Source organism: Brassica napus, chromosome C6, assembly GCF_020379485.1.
Source record: "Brassica napus cultivar Da-Ae chromosome C6, Da-Ae, whole genome shotgun sequence".
Taxonomy (NCBI): Eukaryota; Viridiplantae; Streptophyta; class Magnoliopsida; order Brassicales; family Brassicaceae; genus Brassica; species Brassica napus.
In genome coordinates, this window is record NC_063449.1 from 39,503,619 (window position 1) to 39,528,531 (window position 24,913).

The 24,913-nt window shown below is 37.8% G+C and overlaps 2 protein-coding genes and 1 pseudogene across 3 annotated transcripts; 2 read left to right on the forward strand and 1 right to left on the reverse strand.

Annotated features, from left to right (window-relative positions):
* Positions 1-7,778: 7,778 nt before the first annotated feature.
* On the reverse strand, positions 7,779-9,329 carry LOC106404987 (paraxanthine methyltransferase 1-like). Its single transcript, XM_013845615.3, has 3 exons — positions 9,169-9,329; positions 8,392-9,045; positions 7,779-8,294 (listed from the first exon to the last, which is right to left on the reverse strand). The coding sequence occupies exons 1-3, from the start codon at positions 9,238-9,240 to the stop codon at positions 7,962-7,964; spliced, it is 1,059 nt and encodes a 352-aa protein (XP_013701069.2). The 5' UTR covers positions 9,241-9,329; the 3' UTR covers positions 7,779-7,961.
* A 5,977-nt stretch (positions 9,330-15,306) lies between these two features.
* LOC106403694 lies at positions 15,307-18,003 on the forward strand (annotated as a pseudogene).
* Positions 18,004-18,025: 22 nt separating this feature from the next.
* Positions 18,026-24,877, forward strand: LOC106403696 (DNA ligase 6). Of its 2 annotated transcripts, none has more exons than XM_048760778.1 (19): positions 18,026-20,329; positions 20,471-20,593; positions 20,683-20,764; positions 20,853-20,955; positions 21,049-21,145; positions 21,369-21,471; positions 21,549-21,680; positions 21,788-21,835; positions 22,033-22,130; positions 22,227-22,292; positions 22,436-22,595; positions 22,720-22,827; positions 23,254-23,303; positions 23,397-23,431; positions 23,515-23,576; positions 23,668-23,829; positions 23,908-23,996; positions 24,121-24,220; positions 24,399-24,877. In XM_048760778.1, exons 1-19 carry the CDS (start codon positions 18,144-18,146, stop codon positions 24,705-24,707), a joined length of 4,113 nt encoding a protein of 1,370 aa, XP_048616735.1. In that variant the 5' UTR covers positions 18,026-18,143; the 3' UTR covers positions 24,708-24,877. The 2 variants fall into 2 exon arrangements, with proteins under 2 accessions (XP_048616735.1, XP_048616736.1); XM_048760779.1 differs by having other exon boundaries at positions 18,029-20,325; positions 20,476-20,593.
* The last annotated feature ends 36 nt before the right edge of the window (positions 24,878-24,913 follow it).

The window sequence follows — 24,913 nt, forward strand, 5'->3', positions numbered from 1 at the left end:
AGTTAATTTTGGCTATTTATATAAAATTTTAGGTATGTAAACCTATTTCCGATATGATCGGGTACCCGAAATATTTCAGTTTGTGCCACATTCGGTTTGGGTTCTTTAGATACCAAGATCTTAACCCCGGATGAAAGCTTAATATATTTTGGTCTAAAATTGGTACTACTTTTTCAGATCGAATACGGTTTGGGTTGTCGAATCCGGAGTTTTTTCCAGCCGTTATTATGTACATCAAATACCATAAAAAATGCTTTTTATGTTAAATTTAAAAATAACAACTATTATTTTTATACCAAAATTGAGTATATTAAGAAATGCACGCAGAAAATCATGTGTCCGTAAAAGAGGGCTCCATCAACGATTTTGCGTTTGACCAACTTTTTATCTATGATATTCTTTATGTTGTTAAGTTTTACATTATCTGAAACGTTAAGACAAAATATAAATAATTAAACTGTAAGTAACTAAACTAATAATATATACACATCAAAATTTATATAGCATTATTATATTTATTATATGTAGCTGTTGTAATGAGGCTTGCGATTCCAATTATATCATCTTTATATGAAATGGATTATAATATATTGTAATAACTTTGATTTAGTTTAATCAAGCCGCAATTATATCTAACAAACATTAACAAATTTTCTTGAAATATTTTGAAATCTTATTTTGAAAACAGACTTTGCAAATTTGGTTATTTTATATACCAGGAATATACTTAGCAATTAAAAATTTATATTGTTTTAATGATTTTAAAAATTGCATTGATTATATTAAGAAAATTCAAATTCTGTGATTATTCTAAATGAAATATAAAGAGATATTAATTTCTATGTTATTATTAAACTAAACAATCTAGTAGAAGTTATTATGGTAACACTATTGAATCGCAAAAACATAAAAATTTCTATAGATATATGATCGAGCTGACATACTAAACATCTATATTCTTATTGAACATGGCATATAAGTTCTAAATGATCATAGATTGGTCGTAGAACTAACTTATATTATGGTTTGTTTCCGATTGGATAGGGTTTTATGTTGATCAAAATTTATCGGAGAAGAACACAAAATATATATATCCCGTCGTTTATGCATCGTCGGACGCAAAGCTAATATACTCACCCGCAGTTTGAATTGGTTGGTCGGAGGGTGGAGTAGTCATCACGATTAAGCTTACACAGTCGTCGGAGCTGGTTTGCGAAATGGTCAAGGACGTTCCTGCATATATGCGTGAAGAATAAGCGGCTCCGGCGGAAGTAGGTTTTGATATTATTTTCGTTCTTTGCTAGGTTATAAAAGATTGTTAATGTTTATACAATGGTTTATACTTCTTTCCTTTTCAGATTAAGAATTTTCTGTAATTAGGAGATTTGTTAATGATTTTGCATTCAAATAATAATTATGTGAATTGATACGATTGTGTACGTTTTCATCTCCTTGCGAGATTATTGTAACGTAGTCAACATATTTATACAATTACATGTCTATAGGATTATGTATTCATTAGTCTCTTCCTTTAATGTATTTAAAGCCTGGAATATTATGAGTTGTTCATGGTGCTAGGAGATCAATAATGATCATTGCAATCACCAGCAAAATAATTGCAGAGCTCCAAAAGCTGAGTTAGAAAGCAGGCAAAGCAAAAATAGTTGGAGAATTAAGTTTTAACCATATCTAGACTTGTAGTAAATTTTATTGGAAATGAGCTTAAAGTGATACCTGCATGTAATGACTAAACACACGGCAAAGACCGCAGCTGCAAAAATGAATGAAATATTCGAAGTCAACTCATATGTTTAGTTTTAAAAAAAAATGTAAAATCAAGACCAAGATGTGGGATTGGAAGATTTAACAAACCAATGGCTATTGAGAGGTTGATTAACGAAGTTTTCCATATGTCAAGGTATTGCTTAAAGAACATATAAAACACTGAATATGGATATATCTCCATCTCAACAATGGTGGAACAAAAAGAGTAGTAATAGAAACAACTGAAAAGATAATCTCATACCAAACAACATTTTCATTTATACAATGGCATCATAACAAAAACGTAACTGTCACTGTGATTACAACCTTCGGAAGAGGATTCAGACACATGTTACTTACCAAAAAGATCATACGCTAGCTACATTCATGAGAGAACGATGGACTTTGCACAAAAAAAAACACTTGGCTATTACACTAACATAGCCTTCTGCGTCCCCTCGGACCACTTCCTTCACTCCTTCCACTTTCTGAACCATAGATGGGGAGACCTCTTCCAATAGGTTCTTCATCTCCCGGTAAAAGAGGGACTTCTTTTTGAAGCACCAAGAGCTGATAAATCAGAATTGGAAATATCAAGCCTGTCTCCAAATCTGTTACACGGGCCATGTCGATAACTTGTTCGTACACAAGCTGGCCAAAGTCGATCTCTTTGCGTTTGGACACAGCATACAGGAGGCGGAGACGCTTTTTCATCATCAAATCAGAATCCGGACCTGGAAGCCAGCTACGCTCACACACACGGTACAGAACTTGGAAAGGATTGAGCAGAGCATTTAGATTGTAGCATTGACCCCCGGTGAGGTGTGTGATTGCCTTCTTCAGCACAACGTCTTTCCACTGAAAGGAGTGTTCAACAGACGGTGTCATCATCAATTGGTTGATCACCGTGGGGGAGAAACGGTACACAAATCCCCGAATAAGAGCTCCATCCTCGTTGAATGGTTTGTTAGAGATGAATTCTCTCACAACTCTAGGACAAAACGGGTTCAAATGCAACACCGTGTAACACCACCCTATGTTATCAATAACCCTAAAGACATCCTCTAAAAGACGATTCCTAGGATCTAGAGAAACTTGAACCACAAAACATCGGAGACAAAGAGAGCAATACCCGATGGTGGCTTCGTGGCTGTGATGACGCCGAGAGTAACCCCCGATTGGCGGGACGGTCCCGGAGAATATGAATCGACTTTCTTGTAGACGTTCATCAAACGACTTGAACGGGGCTCGCGATCGGAATTGGAAGTGTTCTCCATATGCGTTATCAATCTCGATAAACCTCCGAATCCTAGTTCGAACAGAGGAAGAAGGATTTTGATCAGCCATGGCGAGGAGATTGGGTTGAAAGGCAGTTGAAATATAGAAGAGGAAGGTTCGAGTTTTCCCTCGTTAAAAAGGAAGAAGAAGCAATTAAATCTTCCCGAGCGGTTCATATATATGTTTAGTGTTTGTCATATATTAGCAATGTGTGTCTTTAGTCTATCGGTAGAGTAGTCCTTGCATAAGCTCTTGGCCAGGGTTCGAATCCTGATATCAACATGTGTTCTTATTTTCGGCAAAATTTCTATTTTTGGCTTATATAAAGAGTTAATGTATTTAATCATTCATGGGTGTCTACCTATAATTATAATTATTATGTTTTTGATCGAATGAGTTAAAGAACTTAGTCCTAAGCAATGCTAACTAATCATCTAATACATATTCTAAAATCACACGGCAAACTTGAGAAATTCTAAACTAATTCTACTATATTTAAATAAAAACCAGATGATCAATCCGGTATAGTAGTTGTAAATTGAATTCGGAATTTGAAATATTTCTGAATTGGTTTGTTATTTACCAATTGCTGTGGTAAATATATAGATATTATCATTTTTTGATTTCTATAAAAATTACATATATCACATTACATAGTTAGCCGTCATTATATTTTGATCTACACATATTCCAATAAGAAAAAATATTCAAATTCTTAAATTAAATTGATCAAATAAAGCGATTGCAATATGTAAAATAGACCAAGAAATGAAAACCGGTTACACTTGTCTCATTTTTATTTATTTTTTAAATGTGTTTGCCTAGATTAAAATAACAACATAAACAATTTTTTTTTCGTAACTAAATTTAAACTACATAGATCACAAATACAAATATAAAATTATAAATCACTTATAGAAACTAAGGGTATTGAAATTTCGTTTGGCATAGACTACTCACTCATTCGTACATCAAGAAAATATAAAGATCTATCAATCATTATTTTTCAAACCCATAAATATATAGATACTAAAGATAGATTTTATTAGAAAAAGAGTTTATAACAAAGGTTGTTATAACACTGCAAATCAAAATTCAGAAAAAGAAGAAACAAAACATAGTCTTAAATTAAACAGAAGAAAGAAATAAGACTTCATCAGCCACATTTGGCACGCTTGACACCTTCAAACTCAACCCCATCAGCACTCCTCTTCGCCGATTCATCTACATGATCACCGCCACCCCCCCCCCCCCCACTATCAGATTCCCCATCTCCTGTCTTGACAACGGGTTCTGGGGCTTTGAGAGGAAGCACCTTTGCCACAGTTAAAGTCTGGGATTTGCCATTCAAATTGTGATCTGATACCTTCACAATGAACTTCCTTGTTTGCCCGATGGTATCAATCATGGCTTGAGGCACTGGAACTATGTGATCCTCTCCCATATCCTCATTGGCCTAACATATATGTAGACATTATCAGAATACATTTCCAAAGTTTTAGTAATAATTTTTTTCTAAATCTTATAAATATACAGGTTTCCAATTACCTGATAGTATCTTTCAACTAACTCAGCAGCTTTCTTTCCAGTCAACTCCTCACCAGCATCCCCAAGAACAACAAATACGGCTTGATCCTTCTGGTCATAAACAGAGAGTCTAGACAGGTACCTGTAATAGAGAGACATTAATAAACGTTACAGTCAAAGAATGTATATAACTATATATAAACCACTTACTGTGCCACACCATCAATCTCACTCTTCCCACATTTCTTACACATGAGGGTTGTAGGTCCCTTGGTCGCCTTGGTATGGCACACACCGCAGCCTATATAATACCACCCAGAACCGTGCACAACATCATCAATAGTTGCTGTGCACTCAAACCAAGCAACCTTGAAACACGTTTGAAATTAAATGCGAGCATTAGATAATCTTATCAATGCATCAGAAATTGAGACTATAATACCTTAGCGGCTGCCTGATTCATATAGGAAAAGAGGTCTCCCAAAGTCGCTAACTCAGGCTTGGTGACCACCTCTGCATTAACCCTGTTGGCAACATCTAAGTTCGAGTCCAGCCTAGTGGAAAAAGTCAAATCAGAAATTATGATATCGTAATAACTGCACTGATATTCAAAATCATGAAACATAAACATTACCAGCTGAGATAAGACCGGGTTTCTTGGACATCACTATCCAGAAATACCCGTGAAGACGCCATAGAAGATAGAGAGAGGACTCCTACAACAGAAAGATGACATGATATATAAGCAAAATTATGACATACCTAAAGTAAGAGAATATGTATATCAATACAGAATGTGTAATCAGTTATGCCTTGCTCAGTCTACTAATAAATATTCACATGTATTTTAAATGCTTCATACCTAACAAACTCTAGAGTCAATTAAAAAACAGCTCTATCAGCCTATATCAATAATTATGCACCACATAAAATAATGCCTATTATAAACCACCATGACATATACGATCCGAACCATAACTAACAGCTTAAACAGCAATAAAAAGTTGGTATTACAAACCTCCAAACCGTTTCGGGTTTAAGGTGGTCACTAAGATAACACGGGCAGTGCCTACAGACGCCATGAACTTCTCACAGAACTGGCAGCCTTGTCCCAGAGGTACAACTTCAGAACGGGGTCGCTGTAACAACACAAACCATTCGGTAAGATAAACCATATGTGTATGCTGAAGAAGCTAGATAACAACTCACTCATGTGTTTGAACATGAAGTTCAACTCGGCGGGATGCAGCTATCTCTGTTTCATCAAGAAGAGGACCGTCACTGAGAACCTGCCCATTCACAAGTTTGATATGACCTATATAATCTGCAAAGAAGACAATAAAAATCAATGTTTTATATCTTATAAACCCAAGCAATAAAACCTAAATTTCTGAGTCTGTATGAAAACACTATCCTAGGCAACACTCTAGAATCAATTAAAACATCTATGTGGATTAAAGCTGGTGAGAACTTAGTACTTACCATAAAGATCACCTCTTTGATCAGAGGCAGCCTCGAATTCTCTGTAACCATGGATCCGGAACCGATCCTCAGGGAAGTTAATGGAACTGTCCTCGAGATTATAGAGGACAGAGTTCCATGAGAAGCTAATGGTGACATCTGGTTCAGCTACCCGATAAATAGGCTTGCTCTTTGATCCAAAAAACTTGTTGAGTCGGTAAGTACCACCGGCCTTCATGTGACGCAAGTAAGTCTCAATCCTTCCATTAGGGATGAAACCCTGGAAAACATTTTCCTGTTACAAAAGAGAAGTAGTTAGAGAAGCTAGCCAAGACAACTTGAGTCGAAACAAAATTTACTTATACATCTAACCCACAAAAATATACTCATGATGATGCTAACAACAACTTAGTTATTAGGGTGCTGGATGTTGTTCAGATATAATAAGACATTTATAGCAAATATTTGGTTTAAACCGCTGATAAACAAACAATTGCATAAACTATAACTGCAAAAAGATATCGGTTTCTACCTCTTCATCGATGAGGATCATCTCGAGACCAATAAGCACCTTCGTCTGAACATTCCAAGCCTCCCAAAAGTGGATCAGACGAAACCGTATCTCGCCGTCATATGGCCCGAACGTCACGTCTCTGAAGGTAATCGCCTTCCCAACGATAGCCTTTCCTTTATCGCGGGAAGAGACAGAGGCTTTGTACTTAGCGCCGATGTTGAGGCCGGCAGAAACACCGGCTATGCCGATTGACTTGCTCGGACCGGAGGAGGCCGCGGAGAGAACTTCTGATTTCACGGAACTGACATCGCCGGCTTTTTCATCGCCGGAAGAGACACTGGTTTGATTGACGGGTTTGATCGGAACGGAGGGAACCGTAGCTTCACCGCTCGCTTTAACTGACTCGGAAACATCGGATAACATCATCGCGGAGGGTATAGTATAATCGTGTGGAGGGAATAAGATTTGGTGAAGATAAGAGGTGGAGTGCGAGATCTATATAGAACCTCAGATTGGGAAAGCCAAAAAGTTCCATTAATGAGATCAAATAGTGTATAGAAATGGATAGGGGATTGATTGCTGGGGACGGGATTGATTGCTAGTAAGCCTGAACGGTGAACGCATGAAACGAAGACGACGGAGAAGATGAAGAGAAAGGGGCTGATACTCGATTTTGGACATCGCGTGTCTGACGTGGCGGAGAGCTGTTCTCCTATTGGCCGATTTTTTAATCTGACGTGGACACTCTCTCTACTCCTCATATAACCCTTTTAGTATTAGTTAGATGTGTGTGCTTTAATGTAGGAAATTTGTATATGTATTAATTTCTACTTTTATTTCAAAAGATTTTGTCTTGAGAATTTTCCACCAACCTGATACATATTCCCTTGTTTCAAAATAAATGAAGTTTTAGCAATGTGCACAACTATTAAGAAACTTGTTTTTTATCTTAAGAATATTATTTAAATATAAATTAAAAGTTATTCAACCAATCACAAAACATACTGCACAATATCATTGATTACATAGTTTTTGATAAAGTTGAAAAGTGCATTGATATATGAAAACATCATCTATTTTGAAACATCAAAAACTCCCTAAAACATCATCTATTTAGAAACGGATGGAGTATTATTTTTCCATAACATTTTCGTGTAGTACAGTATCGGTGGAGCATCTTGTCGACACCAATGCGTGTTAGCTTTTTATTTTGCCTAGATGATACAGATAAATGTAAAGATATTCAATCTGCGTTTATTAAGTTATAGGATATGGAAAATACATAAGCACTAACACAACAACAGTACGATGTAACAACAAGAGACAACACACCATGAGATGAAAGAAGAAGAATAACAACGATGAAAACAGAAATGAACTTTGAAATATCATAATAATCAATAATATATTTGGATCATCAGTTCTTGCGAAGCACGATGAGGTACTGCATTCCGGGTTTGGCATTCTGGATGCGAGAAAACTCTTCCCGTGCCTTGACCTCGACGAGTTCAAAGGCTTTCCTCATTGTGTCCACTCCAAAATGTGCCGATAGGAGAGCTCCACAGCAAGCTCTAAAGGACACGGCCAATATCTTGGGGTCTAACGGAAACTCCCCGTTTGGATGAATGATATCCTCAAAAGCCTCAATTGTGAACTTCCCATTCTCCTTTATGATTTGCCTTAACTCGCCTTCTTCTGCAATGTAGAGTGGTGTGCTAAAAGAGTCAACCTTATCTTGGTCGATGACACCCTATTTTTTAATCATAAGAATCGTTAGGATATGATAGTTATGTAACTGTAGTCTTGGAAATTATTAATTAGTTTAAGATGAAACTATATATATATACCTGTTGAGCAAGCTCGTTAAGAGAAGCTCCGATGAAATCCAGCACCATTCCTTTAGCGGTCTCCGACATCTTAACTCCGTCTCTTAAAACTGATCCGAAAAGCAACATCAATCCCCCGGGGATGATCTCCTCAGCTCTAGCGTCTAATAGATTCTTGGTGTCGGCCGAGTACTGATCAAGATATACTTTCTTGACTGCTTCGTTAAAGCCAGTGCAATGCATGTCTCTGTTCCACAGAGGAGAGTCACGGTCGGTGATCCCTTTGGGGTTTTCGGAGGTGAAATGGAAAGCATAACTGATGACTCCTATGTGGAAACTATGCTTAGGGAGGACACGGCCGAAGAAGGAACCCGGAACACCAGCGCTATAGTAGCGTCTCCCCGCAGGAAGTGCCTGGAAGAGAGTGTTGAAATCGTTGGTGGTAGAATCATTGAAGAGGACTTGGAACTCGATGTTCTCCGCAGGGTTTTGTCCGGTTGCCTTGAGATACTTGTCTTCTACTGCATCTATTATGTTTTGTACTGCCACAAAAGTGTTAGGTCCACTCGCACAACCAAAATCAGCAACAGTGAAGCGACCAGAAATCAAGTCGAGGCTGAGTTTGGCTGAGATAGCCTCGTTCATCTTCTCTTTTGCGGCTTCCAACAATGCTCCCTTCAAAACAAATTAGAAATTGTTAATACACACACATCGATATGAATTTCTAACGAGTCAAAATCATATATTATAAATAAACCTGATACTGTGACAAAAAAATAAATAAATAAATAAATAAACCTGATACGAAGAGTGTTGGTTGTAACTCTCAGGACCTTCTCCAATCATGACCCATTGTGGAGTAGTTGCCATGACCAATATCTTTTCTTGTTTGATCCTTGATATTTGATGAGAACTGTGATGAACTATGGACGTCTACATGCATATTTATACTATATGACGACTATATTCATTGTGCTTTCTCCTTGCTTTTTTATTTCTTTATTTTATTATGTCTTGTCGTCTCTTCTTGCTTAAACTTAAAAAAGCATTGTTGATCATTTAGCACTGTACTAATGTACTATTTATTTATGATTGTCTTGCTAAAATATCATTTCAGAAATAACCATCGTGCCCACGCTGTACTCATTTAGAAATTATTGATAATTTGGCATTGTACTAGTGTACTCTTTGTTTGTGATTTTTTGCTAAAATGTTAATATAATTTCATAAATGAACGTTGAAGTTTATAAGTTATATCTCTTCAGGACGACAAAAAAAAATATGAAAATAAAATGTTTTGTTGTGGGATCAAAAATATGAAGAGAGATCGGTCATGGCAACTACTTTCAAAAATATGAAAGACATAGATCTCCAATGAGATATAAAATGTTTTTGATTCCACAACCAAAAAAAATATGAAAATAAAATTTGTTATAATATAGATCTTCAACCTAACCAATGAGATATAAAAAGTTCAGGCCAAATATCAAAAAAAAAATTGAAAAATTAAGAAATTTTGGATCCAATTGTCTCTTTAGGACGAAGCTTATAAACTTTATTAAAATTATTCTATCTAGCAGATCAGAATTTTCCCAATAAAAATCATATTTATAACCTTTTGAATTCTTACTAAATGACCAAAGAGTAAACTTTGATCTGAGCTCTATAGACCTAGATATTCTAAAATTAAAGAAAACAGTTTTTCAAAAACGAAAGCCAAAAACCATTTTGAAAACTACAAACAATCAGCCTCAAAGTGTCAACTAATATTTTTGCTCATAATTATATATATATATATTATGTATTGTTTAACTTCTCTCCTTTATATATATAATGGTTTTCGGCATTTTGCGTGAAGTGAATGTCTTCTATAATGTGTTTATGTTACGTCTTTCCCGTTATATTATAACATGTTTTCACATTCCAAATTTTAAAATTACACTAAAATGGTATAAGTAATTTTAATTTTGAATTATCTTCCAGTCACGTGCCCATAAAGTTTTATATCGAATTTTTGTTTGCCGAGCCTAGTGCCAACTCCATCGGAAGCTTGAATAATCGTAAATGTTAAACTTCATTTACAATATTCACTTGGGTGATCACATGTGGTGAACTGTCATGTGTATTTATAAGGATTTTTATTTGAAATCCCTTCAACCATGTTTGATTCAGTTAAAAATTTATGCATTAAAAATTTAACATTAAAATTTCAAACTCACATAATTTAATGAATTATACACTTTATCTACAATATTAGCAAAACAAATTGGCCACTGGCCAGTCCATGTACACGGACCAACTGATGACAATTTCAATCGTCTTGTCTGAATCCGAAAAACTCAATTGCTATGTCTGAACAACAGTACTTAACAGTACTTGTCTGAATCCGACAGTCTTTCTCTAGCCAATCAGTTCAACCATCTTGTCCGAATCTGTCTCTACACTTGTCTAAATCCAACTGTTGATGTTTCAAGATTATGCATTGTTTGAATAACCATCCGAACATCCTGTTCGGCATGATTTGAGAAAAAAAACCGTCAGATCGAATTTTAACATGCTGTAAAACAGATTGATTCTAGATTTTTCAAATAATCGGTTCATCTAAATCTGATGTTAACGTACATTAATCTAGATTATTTTCTATGTATGGTTAGTTTATCTAACATTGGTTTTTTTTTTAATATTGTCTAATCTTGATCGGTTCATCTGAATAGTCTAACCAAAATTGTTTTTGAGCTGTACATTAATCTAGATTATTGTCTATGTATGGTTTTTATCTAACATTGTTTTTTTTTTAATATTGTCTAATCTTGATCGGCTCATCTGAATAGTCTTAACCAAAATTGTTTTTGAGCTGTTCCAGCTGAGTACAGTCTGACCAAAGTCTGCGCCTCTCATCTCTGTCTCTCTGGTTTTAGAAAATTCGCCAAAGTCAATGATCTGGGTTGGATCAAAGTATGCGCCTTTCAGGTAATTCCAATGATCATACTCATTGATCTCCCCTAAATCTCATATGGGTATGCTTCACTATGCGTACCAAAGTGATATAGAGTCAGGCGCTGTAAGAAAACCTAGAACACTACAAGAAAACATCGGTATTCTGACGGACATTCCGACGGAAAATGAAATCTTCAGAATATTCCGAGGAATTTCCGAGGATATTCCGAGGAATTTCTGAGGATATTCCGAGGAAACATAAAATTTGGTTTCCTCGGAATTTCCTCGGAAAATACCGACGGAATTCCGAGGAAATATCAATCCGTCGGAATATTCTTATGGAATACCGAGGAAAAATGTAGTCCTCGGAAAAAAATGATGAATTTCGAGGATATATTATAGCCGTTAGAGAGCCGTTGGAGAGCCATTGGGGGATTTTAAAAATTCCGAGGAAATTCCGACGAACTAGCTGTTGGCGTCGGAATTCCGTCGGAATGTCCTCGGTTTATCGACAGAATTTCAACTATAAATACAAGCACCCCTCTTCCTCTTCATTCACTCCATATCTTCATCCTCCCTCTTACTCTCTTTACACACGAATTTGATTCATAAAAAACATGTCTTCTTCAAATTATTTTCGTTCTTGGATCGATCGACCTCATTTGGATCCGAACATGAGATTGCTTACGGAAAAATACCAACGAGGTATAACCGAATTCATGGGATTAGTTCACCGACAACCGGAAGCAAAAACAGGTATGTTAAGATGTCTTTGCTCTAATTGTAAAAATATAAAGGTTATTAAAGAGTGGGATGTTTGGACTCATCTATATTTGAGTGGGTTTACACGAAGTTGCAAAATTTGGTATCATCATGGGGAAACTGATTATGAACATGGTAGTACTAGTGAACCTCAACCAGCGGTTAGATTAGAAGAACCAATTAGAACGGATGTAGATTATGGTGTAGGTACTGAGCAGATGGTAAATGATCATTTTAGAGGGGAAGATTTACCCAATGAAGAAGCTAGGAGATTTTATGATATGTTGGATGCTGGAAAGCAACCATTGTACGAAGGTTGCAGAGATGGTCATTCAGCTTTATCATCTGCTACAAGATTGATGGGTATTAAAACAGATTATAATTTGGCTGAAGACTGTGTGGATGCGATTGCTGATTTTGTAAAAGGTATTCTACCCGAGGATAATGTAGCTCATGGTTCATACTACGAGGTTCAGAAACTCATAGCTGGTCTTGGTTTATCGTATCAGGTAATAGATGTATGTAGCGACAACTGCATGATTTATTGGAGGGCGGATGAACAGCGGGTTACATGCAAATTTTGTGGGAAGCCTCGTTATAAAGATACGAGTGGAAGAGTTCCAGTGCCATATAAAAGGATGTGGTATTTGCCTTTGACGGAAAGGTTGCAGAGGTTGTATCTGTCTGAACGCACAGCGCAACCAATGAGATGGCATGCGGAGCACTCAACAGATGGTGAGATCAGACATCCTTCAGATGCAAAAGCGTGGAAGCATTTCCAATCAAAGTATCCCGACTTTGCGTATGAGAGAAGAAATGTCTACCTTGGATTATGTACTGATGGTTTCAGCTCGTTTGGCAAGAGTGGAAGACAATATTCTCTATGGCCAGTCATTCTTACACCATACAACCTACCCCCAAACTTGTGCTTGCGACGAGAGTTTTTGTTTCTCTCGATTCTCGTTCCCGGACCAGAGCATCCTAAGAGATCACTTGATGTGTTTCTTCAGCCACTAATATATGAGTTGCAACAACTATGGGCTCAAGGTGCTGAAACATACGATGTTTCGTGTAAAGAAAACTTTCAAATGCGGACAGTACTAATGTGGACAATAAGTGATTTTCCAGCATATGGTATGTTATCTGGATAGACAACGCATGGAAGGCTATCATGTCCATATTGTCAAGATAACACTGATGCTTTCCAACTAAAACACTAAAGGAAAACGTATTAGAACTAATTTTTAAATATGTTTTTTTTTAATTTACAGGTCTACTGATGATCAGACCCGGCCTCGACAGCGTCGTAGTCGTGGTGGTATGGGGAGCCAGTCTCGGGATTCCGCTTCGCCCCACAGCTCGTACCATACATCTCCCTCTCCATTTCCCGCTCCTGCACCTCTCGCTCCCGCTGCTACACCCGCTCCTGCTCCTGCGGGTCCTCCGGGAGTGATGAGTGTTGCGGAGTTGGTTCGATAGCCCGGTCGTGACCATCTTCCCTATCTCACTCCGTATCCACATGGACGGGGTCAAACATGGTAATTAAACGTATTTTTTTTTCATTAAAATTTGATTCATTATTAATAATTTGTTCTTTTTATTAGGTTCAACCGATCCGGGAACGGGATCAGCGCATGGATCAACCGTATGATGTACTCAGCCCTTGACAAGGGACATCCGACTTTCACTGACTTCCCTACCGACAAGCAGCATCTGTGGTTTCGTCAGTTTGCGGTAAGTATTCTAATTTTTTACTTATATTTTTAATCTTTAATATAAATTTTCTACTAATTGTGTTTTTTTTCAGCAAGAATTCAACTGGAATTCCGATGATACGCTCTTTATCTATCACCACTTCGTCCATAAAGTTATGGACAACTATGGGAAGCAGATCCACGAGTGGAAGAAGAAGTGAGAAATAAACAAGGTTCTTTTTAATTTATTAAACAATTTTTTAATTTATTAAACTATTTTTTTTATTTATTTAACTATTTTCTTTTTTTTTTATTAAAATGTCCCAAAGTCGATCAACAACACGGTCTGGACGGAGTTTTGTGTGTATTGAAATAAGGAAGAAACGAAAGAAACTTCTTCCACCAACTTCACCAACCGCAGGAGCGACTGTAAAGGGAAGGGCGTCTTCAAACATAACTTGGGTGCTCAATCTATTGCCACTCTGGGGGATCGTATGGTAAGTTCAGCCGCTTTTTCTTCAATTATTTAAGTTTTGAAATTTTATTTTTTGTGCATTTCTTCTAATTTCTAATGTTCGTTTAATTTATGTTTTTTTCAAGGTGGAAGAAAATGATGGCGAGCCGGTTGATGATCTCGCCCTAATGAAGAGGGCGTATACCAACAAGAAGACCGGCCAGATTGATGACGGTCTTGTGAGGGAAGTGGTCACCCTCGTCCAAACTCAGGTGCAAGACGAAGTGTCTCACCTTCAAACCGAGGATGACGATTCGACGGCTTCGACCAACTTGTCCCGGTTTCGAATCAACGAAATCGATGAATCGGTAAGTTCTTTTTTTAAAGTTCAATTCATTTATTTCTTGATTTTTATTTTATCATCTTTTTATATTATTTAAATTTGGCTATTTTCTATTTCAGTCGGTTCCAAAGAAGAAGGAACGTTTGGTCGGTTTGGGTCGTCGCACCCGGTCGGTTCCTCCTTCTTCTGTACCACCGCCCTTTGTTGATCCAGAAGTACTTACGGCTCAGTTGAAGATGATGATGCAAGAGGATGTACCCGAACGAGGTGTTCCCGAACGTGCAAGACCCGTAGTTTTTTTTTTTCAAAAACTCAGAATGTTTTATTTTTATTTGTACAACTTTGAATATTATCTAATATTTTTTTCAATTTTAATTTTAATTTTATATTTTCGAATTTAAATTTCAAAAAATTTATTTTTTTAAAAAAAAATAATTTTTTTTTGAAATTCCGTGGAAATGAACCCTCGGAAATTTCCGACGAACATTTCCTCGGAATATACCGAGGGACTCCTTCCTCAGAATATATCGTGGGACTTATTCCTCGGAATATACCGAGGGACTCATTCCTCGGAATTTTCCGAGGGCTCCGTTCCTCGAAAATTCCCGATGAAAATTCCGAGGAACATTTCGCCGGAACTTCCGAGGATTGGACCATCGGAAAGTCCATCAAAATATCCCGAGGAAGATCTCCCTCGGTATATTTCGAGGACCTTTCCGACGAACTAGTGGTCCTCGGAGTTTCCTCGGAAATTCATTTCCTCGGAATTTCATCAGAAATTTCCGAGGGATTTCCGAGGAAAAATGAATTTCCGAGGAGTTATTTCCGAAGACTTGTTTCGTCGGTATGTCGTCGGAATAACGTTATTATTCCGACGACATACCAATGATTTTTTCTCTCGGTATACCGCTGTTTTCTTGTAGTGGAAAGGCCAGGACTTTGTGTCCCAAAATGCTCAAATCTCTCGGAACTCGCTTTCACCATCTCTTCAGATTACACCCAGTCCTCGTCTTCATCGTTTGCATCTCCTTTGGGATCACAAGTCTTGATACTTCTCTCCTCGGTTTACTTTAACCGTTTCCCATCAGCTGTCACTTATAAGAAGAAGGATCTGGATAACGATGTGTATCCATTTGCTACTCTGAAAAACCCCGTGATGGTGGCTGGACACTCTGTTTACACGAGCAGTAACTGCGGTAAGATCGATAAAGAGGAGTCTTGGTTCTTGGAGTCTTATCAAAAGCATCCAGGTCAAGCTGCGACGTTCTTGAGTCATATAGAGAAAGGTGTTGAAGCTGCAGGGAGAGATGATGAGTCTTTGCTTCTGTTCAGTGGAGGAAAGACTCGTAAAGAAGCTGGACCTCGCAGTGAAGCTCAGAGTTATTGGGCTGTTAGTTTCTGCTCTAATGTGGTTTTGTGAATAGGCAAGGATGATGTGAGGTCAAGGGCGTTGACGGAAGAGCATGCTAGAGACAGCTTTGAGAATCTTCTCTTTTGTGTTTGTCGGTTCAGGGAGCTCACAGGGTCTTACCAACAGAACATAACAGTAAAGGCTCTACTCTAGCTTCCAAAAATAAACATTCTTGTCACATTAATGTTTAACTTAATGCTTGGATCAGGTAGTGAGTTATGATTTTAAAGAGGAGAGATTTGCGCATTTGCATCGTTCAGCAATGAGGTTTCCTGAGTCAAGATTCTTCTACTTGGGGACTCCAGCTTCTCTAACATCCAAAGAAGGTGCTCTTAAAGGTGAGGCTATGGTTAGAGCTCAGTTTCAAGAAGATCCATACGGGTGCGTTGGTTCTCTATGGCGCAAGAAGCTGAAACGTGACCCTTTCCACAGGACTATACCTTACCCTAATGGCTGCCCTGAGATTAGAGGGTTGTTCAGGTACTGTGGCTCAGCTCCTTTCCCTGGCTCTCTCCCATGGAACTGAGCTAATACTAGACTTAGAGGAACAGATACATTAACATGAGCTAAGTAGAAACTGATGTTTTTTTGTTACTTTCATCAAAAAGAGAAAATTCAGAATTTTTGTATACATTATGACATATCTATCAAATCAAAAATCTATATATATTCACCTTTATTTCTTTATAAAATAAGAAACAAGGTTCTCATCATATCCATGTTCAATCAAAAGAAAACAAGAACACAACTAGCAGCAGCTGTCTCAAAACGGTGTGTTGTTCTGATTGTTGGGTTTGGAGAAAGAGGAAGATGATTTCCTGGTTCTTGCAAAGTCAACCAGGTCTTTGAAAAGGATATCCTCTGGTTTTTCATCTCTCTTTGGTGGTGTAGCAGCAGAGGCGGTTGGATTCAGAGCAAGATTCCTTGATTGTCCCAAGAGACTTGCAATGGAGAAAAAAAAATATCAAGGTTCCTAGGTAAGTCTCTTACCAAAATTAACTCCTTAAATACTATTATAATATAATTAAGAGACCCATTATGGGTTGTTAGGATAATGATGATCTAATTAAGCGACGTTTCTTAGATAAATAGGTAATTTTTATATTTTTTTAATTACAATTAACTTAAGCAACTCATTTAAAAGACCCAGATAAAGATTCTCTTACACTACTATTTTCTCTGCTAAGCCTCATCGCTTGTGTATAAGTGTCCCACCTTCCTTTAAGGTCCTCTGCATGTGTTCCTGAGTTAATATCGTTTTGAAATCAAAAGGTTTAAATATGAAGGAAATAAGTCTGGCATAGGGTGTGGTTTCTCTTAGGAGTAAAAAATAACGACCAAAACCAAACCAAACCGACCCGGATCCAAACTGCTGCAATCCAACCAAAGTACATGTCTAAACCATTTGGTTCAAAATTTATCAACCCAAATGGTTCGGTTTAGTTTAGTTAACTAAACCGAATCAAACCGAAGTGTGTTTAATTAAATTTATTAAATATATTAATAATAGCAATCTTTATTATATTTAACCATTTAACATAAACAAGTAAACATAATTTTATACATTTTACTTTTAAATGAATAGGATAACCACAATTAAAAATAAAATAAGAGAATATGAATTTCATACATTAATATCAAAACCGAAAAATTACTTATGATATTTATATTAGGTTTGAAGATAAATAACATAAAATTATTGGATTATGTCTTTTACAGTTTTATTGTGGTGTTTGGTTTTACGGTTAAATATGGAAAACATAATGATTTAGTGTTAAATGATGTTTGTTCATGTTTCTATAAATTATATTTGTAACTTTGATTAGAGTTTTCATATACCTAAAAAAAACAAATCAAATCGAACCCAAACTGTAACAGGACTGTTATGACTAACGGAGAAAAAATAAATGGAGTTGAACCAGTGGTCGAAATAACCCGATCGAACTGAACAGAACCGAATAGTGCGAAATAGAAATAGAACATAGACCGTAAAAAACTATTGGGTTCGGTTCAGTTCGATTGGGTTATTCCCACCCTTGGTTCAACTCCATTTATTTTTTCTCCCTTATAACAAGCCCGGTTACAGTGGTTGGGTCAATTTCTCGGAAACCAAGGGAAGAGAACCGTAAAATCCCTAAACCATCGCATTTTGGCGCCACTTCATCTTCCTCCATGGCCTCCGACTCCGCCGGCGGCTTCCCAAACGACGGTAACTTAGAAACCCTAAACCTCAATTCTACAGAACTCTACTCATCAGCAGTCTCCTCCTCCGTTCCTACACCCTCCCTCAAACCACCATTCTCTCCTCTCTCAACCCCTCAATCAAACCGAATCCCCAAAACCAACTTCATCGTCGACTTCTTCCGCTCCTCCTCCTCCGATCCCTCCTCCGTCGCTTTCTTCCTCTCACACTTCCACTCCGACCACTACTCCGGCCTCTCCTCTTCCTGGTCCCGAGGAATCATCTTCTGCTCTCACATAACCGCGCGCCTCCTCAAACAAATCCTCCAAGTCCCGTCGCAGTTCGTCTTCCCTTTACCTACGAATCAAAAAGTTATCATCGATGGCTCCGAGGTTGTTCTCATCGACGCGAATCACTGCCCAGGAGCTGTACAGTTCCTCTTCAAAACCAAGGATGGTTCCGAAAGGTACATTCACACCGGAGATTTCAGATTCTGCGATTCGATGAGATCAGATCCGTTCCTTGGTGGCTTCGTTGGCTGCGACGGTGTTTTCCTCGACACTACTTATTGCAACCCTAAGTTCGTATTCCCCACGCAGCAAGAGTCTGTTGATTATGTGATTAGCGCGATAGATAAGATCGATGAAATGAATAAAAAAGTTTTGTTTCTTGTTGCGACTTACGTTGTTGGTAAAGAGAAGATTTTAATTGAGATTGCTAAGAGATGCAATAGGAAGATCTTTGTGGAGGCGAGGAAGATGTCGATTTTGAATGTTTTGGGGTGTGGAGAGAGTGGAATGTTCACTGAGGATAAGGAAGAGAGCCATGTTCATGTTGTGGGATGGAATGTGTTGGGTGAGACTTGGCCGTATTTTCGTCCCAATTTCGTGAAGATGAATGAGATTATGGTTGAGAAAGGGTATGATAAGGTTGTAGGTTTTGTCCCCACGGGGTGGACTTATGAGGTGAAGAGGAATAAGTTTGCGGTGAAGGTTAAAGATTCTATGGAGATTCATCTTGTTCCGTATAGCGAGCATTCGAATTACGATGAGCTTAGGGAGTACATCAAGTTGTTGAAACCTAAAACAGTTATTCCTACGGTTGGTGTTGATGTCGAGAAGATGGATAGCAGGGAGGTTTATAAAATGCAGAAGCATTTTTCTGGATTGGTAGACGAAATGGCTAACAAGAAAGAGTTTTTATTGGGTTTCTATCGACAGTCTGACAAGAAGAGTGAGAAGGCTGACATGGATGTTAGCGAAGAAAATGATGCTCCAAGAAGTGATTCTTCGGTGACTGAAAAGTTGCTGATAGAACTACGTGATTCTTTGCCTGATTGGGTCAGTGAAGAGCAGATGTTAGATCTGATTAAGAAACATGCTGGTAACCCTGTAGATATAGTAAGTAACTTCTATGAATGCGAAGCAGAGCTTTACAAGCAATCCTTTCTTGCCACGTCTTCCTTGGAGAATCAGGCTGTTTTGATTGATGACGATGGAATCGACTTGCAACCAAATCCTGCTAAGAGCACTTCGTCAGATTGTCAAGCAAGTCAAAAAGGTTTTGCCTTACCAAGCAAAGTTGATTTAACAAAGGCTACTGTTTCTCCCGGGAAAAGAAGCAAAAGCATTGGCAATAAGTCGAACAAGAAGGCCAAGAAAGATCCAAAGTTAAAACCAGTTGGTCCAGGGCAGTCAACCATAACTAAATTCTTCGATAAGGTGTTGGATAGTGGATCTACTTCTGCTGGTGTTGGTTTAGAGACTGAAGAATGCAATACAGATGAAAAGATGGTCCACAATGATGCTAAAGAAGCATACAAAGAAGTAACAGATCAATTTATTGACATTGTTCATGGTTCTGAGTCTTTAAGAGAGTATGCTGCTTCCATCATTGATGAGGCTAAAGGAGATATAAATAGGGCACTGGACATCTATTATAGTAAACCCAGTGAAATACCTGGTGAGCATGCAGGTGAGGGAGGAGGAGGACTCTCTAGCAAATCAAATCAGTTTCCGCAATGTCCAGAAGCGTGCTCCTCCCAGGAGAACAAAAAGACGTCACAAAAATCAGGACTTGCATTGAACTTATGTGAGCAGAAATCAGCAGAAGAAATGGTGGACAATGATTATGTATCTCTACCGCCTGAAAAATATAAGCCTAAAGAGCACGGTAGGTGTGTTGCTGTAACTATTATTCTTTCCCTTTATCTTGAGAGCGTGTGTTTGAAGCCAAATTTTCTGCAGTGTAGTAGGATGTTTTAGTCAACCTGCTGCAATTTTTCTGTGCATCCACACTCATATGTGCTTTGTTTTAGTGCAGCTTGTTGGAGGGATGGACAGCCTGCTCCATATATCCACCTTGTCCGGACATTTGCTTCCGTTGAAGGTGAAAGAGGCAAGATCAAAGCTATGTCTATGCTTTGCAACATGTTTAGAAGGTCGCCTGCTCTCTTTTTTCATTCAGTCTGTTGATTAAGCTGAAGCAAGGATGATTGACACTTATATATCTGTAAATTCATCCCGTCAGCTTGTTGGCTCTCTCTCCAGAAGATGTGCTGCCCGCTGTTTATCTTTGCACAAATAAGATTGCCGCTGACCATGAGAATATTGTGAGTCTAAGTATCTTTTATTTGCTTTCTTCTTTGGCTATTTACATAAACTTAAAAAGACTCTTATGCTAATGTATCAATTGGACAGGAGCTTAACATTGGTGGAAGTCTAATCTCCTCTGCATTGGAAGAAGCATGTGGAATAAGTCGGTCTACTATGAGGGAGATGTATAATAGATTGGGGGATCTTGGTAAAGACAAATCTATGCCATCAGTTTACTTATGGTTCTGTTTTCCCTTCTGCATGCCCTGCTAAAACGGATTTTAATTATCACAATTTCCAGGGGATGTTGCTCAGCTATGCCGACAAACACAAAAACTACTGGTTCCTCCCCCACCACTTCTAGTTAGAGACGTGTTTTCAAGTCTACGGAAGATAAGGTATAGAACTTGATTAGTTATGTGTCACAGTATATCAGCTGTTGACTGAGAATATACACGTCCCTTTGAAGACGCAAATGTTTTAGAGGTGCTTGTTGATCTTTCTGTTAGACAGCTATAACGTAAGAGTTCAAGAACTTTATACATATAACATTTCCTTCTAATAATTTCTATTTTTAAGGCAACAAGGTAATTCCAGCAAGCTCCTTATAGTTTTCCTCAGTGTGCAGTCAGGTACTGGAAGTACTAGACAAAAGAAAAACCTCATCGTGAAGCTAATGCGCTCTTGCAGAGAGAAAGAGATCAAATTTTTAGTTAGAACATTGGTAAGATTTTCTCAGAATATGTTATCCCTTATATTGTTCACTGCTTCTATGTTTTAAGCAGCTATATCTCTGTTTAGTCCCGTAATTTAAGGATTGGCGCTGTGTTGAGAACTGTTCTGCCTGCACTAGGGCGAGCAGTAGTTATGAATTCTTTCTGGAACTGCCATAACAAAGAAGCATCAGAAAGTTGTTTCAGAGAGAAACTCGAGGTATGTTTTTATATTTTTTTCAGAAAGTGTTTTCCTGGCACTAGTTATCAAGTCAAGTGTGCTCCAACTTTTTTATATCTAAACGCTTATCTTGTTCAATATGTCAGGGCGTTTCTGCTGCAGTAGTTGAGGCCTACAATATACTTCCTTCTCTGGTGAGCTCTAAATGTCAACCTTTGCCTCTTATTCGCTTTGCCATTTTTCATCGCTTTTTTGCACAAAATCTGATTAGCAATTCTAGGGTGTAACTAACAAGAATTAGTCAAAAACCAAGAATCTATAAATTTGATTACCAGAGTTTTCAATAACAGAGACATCAAGTTTTTTAATACATTTAACTATTTTTCAACAGGACGTGGTTGTTCCTTCTCTCATGGACAAAGACATTGAGTTTTCAACATCAACTCTGTCAATGATCCCAGGGGTACCTATAAAACCCATGCTTGCGAAGTAATTTAACAGATCTTTGTGATACATTTGTTTTCAAGATAACGACTAGAGCTGCTGGCCTCATGCCTTTAACAATTGTGTTGCTTTTCATTGCAGAATTGCTAACGGGGTTCAAGATTTTATCAAGCTCTTCCAAGATGAGGCTTTTACATGCGAATACAAGTTAGTTTCTCTCGAGAACCTCTCTTAAACTGCAACTTTTTTTTAGAACTACTGGAAACTGATTACTTTATTATTATTAATTAACGGAATTTCTGTTTCTTTTACCTCACCAATTCTGAATTACGTCTTAACCTAAATTTCAGATATGATGGTCAGCGCGCCCAGATCCATTTGTTACTTGATGGTACTGTTCGCATCTTCTCTCGAAACGGGGACGAAACCACTTCCAGATTTCCGGATCTGGTTGATGTTATAAAACAGTTTGCTTGCCCTGCTGCTGAAACATTCATGTTGGACGCAGAGGTAGGAGAATTTTTCATACTATTCACTGCGTGCATCTTTCTCTGCCGTTTTCAATATCAACCAGTAATTGTTTCTCATGAAGTCTCTTGGTCATACATGGTGTAATGGCTTTTTATGGATTCAGGTGGTTGCAACTGATAGAAAGAATGACAATAAACTCATGTCATTCCAAGAGTTATCAACAAGAGAGCGAGGGAGCAAAGATGCTCTGGTAACAACAAAAAGTATTAAGGTATTCAACAAAATATTCGTACAGCTTTCTTTCTACAACTGAATGATTGTCAGCTATATCAAGAATTTCTGCAGCTCCACAGATTTGTTCTATGCCGCTTTTGCCCCCTTGTTCTTTGTTGTAGTCACTTGTTTGATCTCATGTTTCTTAAGCTTGGACATGGGTGCGGTGCGGGGTACTTAACGCTACATTGTGTAGCCCAATTGAATGTTAGCATGAAAGTCCAGCATCTACATGCATGTTAAAATGTGCTTATCTAGTTATCAATTAAAGCTGAGTAAAAAGGATGTTTGCTTGTTTTTGTTCAAAATGATTAGCCCTTTCCTCTTGAACTTTTCCCCTTTTATTCATTGTCTATCCTTTAAAAATCTTAGTCTTTCGCCTTTACTTTTAGTTTCTCAAGATTATTCTAATGGCTTTCTGCAGGTTGAAGTCTGCGTCTTTGTGTTTGATATTATGTTCTTCAATGGTGAACAGTATGTGTCTTTTACTCAATTTTTTAAAATCTTCCTCTGTATTCCTCCAAGTAAATTATATGTGAGTCATAAATTCCTGAGCGTACAATGCAGGCTGTTGGCTCTTCCCCTCCGTGAGAGACGAAGACGTAAACCTCACCTCTCTCTCTTTTCCCCTTAACTCAGATGCGTTCATTTTCTTCATCAGGTTAATATATGCCCAAAATTTCAGGTCTCAATGAAGTCTTCCCTGAGACTAGGCCAGGTTTTCTCGAGTATGCTAAGGAAATCACTGTAAGTGTTACAGTATCTTATGGTCTATAAGTCATAAAACATAGTAAAGCACTGCTTTGATATATTTGTTTAACTGTTCATTGTTTAATAGGTGGGAGCAGAAGAGGCGTCTTTGAATAACCAAGACACTTTGTGTAGAATAAATGCGTTTCTAGAAGAAGCATTTCAGTCATCTTGTGAAGGAATCATGGTTAAGTCTTTAGATGTTGATGCCGGTTACTGCCCCACAAAGCGTTCTGATTCATGGCTTAAGGTATCGTGCTCTAAACTATCTTGTCAAAGATAAATGTGCCAGAAATGAACTAAATGGTGCTAAAATTTTCTGGTTCAGGTTAAGCGAGATTATGTAGATGGATTAGGTGACACATTGGATTTAGTTCCTATAGGTGCTTGGCATGGCAACGGGAGAAAAGCGGGATGGTAATTAAAAACCATATTTCTTAACTTTCTCTTTTTCTTGAAAATAAAAAATGTGTGATTCGGCAATGTATCTTTGAAGCTGAACTGTAAACATACGTTCTGATTTGTTCTTCTGTATCTGTAGGTATAGTCCATTCCTCATGGCCTGCTACAACCCTGAGACCGAGGAGTTCCAGAGTGTCTGTCGTGTCATGTCTGGGTTTTCTGATGCCTTTTACATCGAGGTAATTAAAAGCTCAACAACACTTTCACACTTCGCCACCAATCCATCTTCAGTAATGAAATATATCAATTTAACATTGTGGCTAAGTGAACACATTCCAGTTTATGGTTCAGTTTTATAAGATTTATAGAAGCTGAAACCAATAACAACCATTTGTAATTTTTTTGGTATTCTTGCAGATGAAAGAACTCTACTCAGGAGATAAGATCCTTGCGAAAAAGCCTCCATACTACAGAACAGGGGAGACACCAGACATGTGGTTTACCGCAGAGGTCGTTTGGGAAATCAGAGGTGCGGATCTAACCGTCTCACCTGTACACAGTGCGGCTTTAGGTCTTGTCCATCCATCACGAGGCATCTCTGTTAGATTTCCCAGATTCATCTGTAAAAGGATGGATAAGATTCCGGAGGAATGCAGCACGGCTGCAGATATAGCGGAGATGTTTCATGCTCAAACCAGGAAAATGAACATCAAGTCTCAACACTAACATGTATCCTATCTGATCAGCTACTTACCTCTTTGGTTCTATTCTATTAGGAGTTCACTGAACCCAACTCACAATGTTTTTTGTGTAGTTGGTGTTGCTTTCAGTAGCTTGGTTAACTAATGTGTAACTATGTAAATATTCTGTATATATATAATTTATCTGCATGTTAATTGTTGTGTTTCCTGTTTAATATCACTTGGTCTGAT

What these genes read in the sequence shown, in the direction of transcription:
- LOC106404987 (XM_013845615.3), bottom strand. Translation starts at nt 9,240, where the DNA reads ATGGCAACTACTCCACAATGGGTCATGATTGGAGAAGGTCCTGAGAGT. An exon ending in ACCAACACTCTTCGTATCAG is followed by an intron (nt 9,046 to 9,168) that starts GTTTATTTATTT and finishes TTTGTTTTGAAG; the next exon opens with GGAGCATTGTTGGAAGCCGC. An exon ending in TTAACGAGCTTGCTCAACAG is followed by an intron (nt 8,295 to 8,391) that starts GTATATATATAT and finishes ATTAAAAAATAG; the next exon opens with GGTGTCATCGACCAAGATAA.
- LOC106403696 (XM_048760778.1), top strand. Translation starts at nt 18,144, where the DNA reads ATGGCCTCCGACTCCGCCGGCGGCTTCCCAAACGACGGTAACTTAGAA. An exon ending in GTTCTGATTCATGGCTTAAG is followed by an intron (nt 23,830 to 23,907) that starts GTATCGTGCTCT and finishes TTTCTGGTTCAG; the next exon opens with GTTAAGCGAGATTATGTAGA. An exon ending in CTGATGCCTTTTACATCGAG is followed by an intron (nt 24,221 to 24,398) that starts GTAATTAAAAGC and finishes GTATTCTTGCAG; the next exon opens with ATGAAAGAACTCTACTCAGG.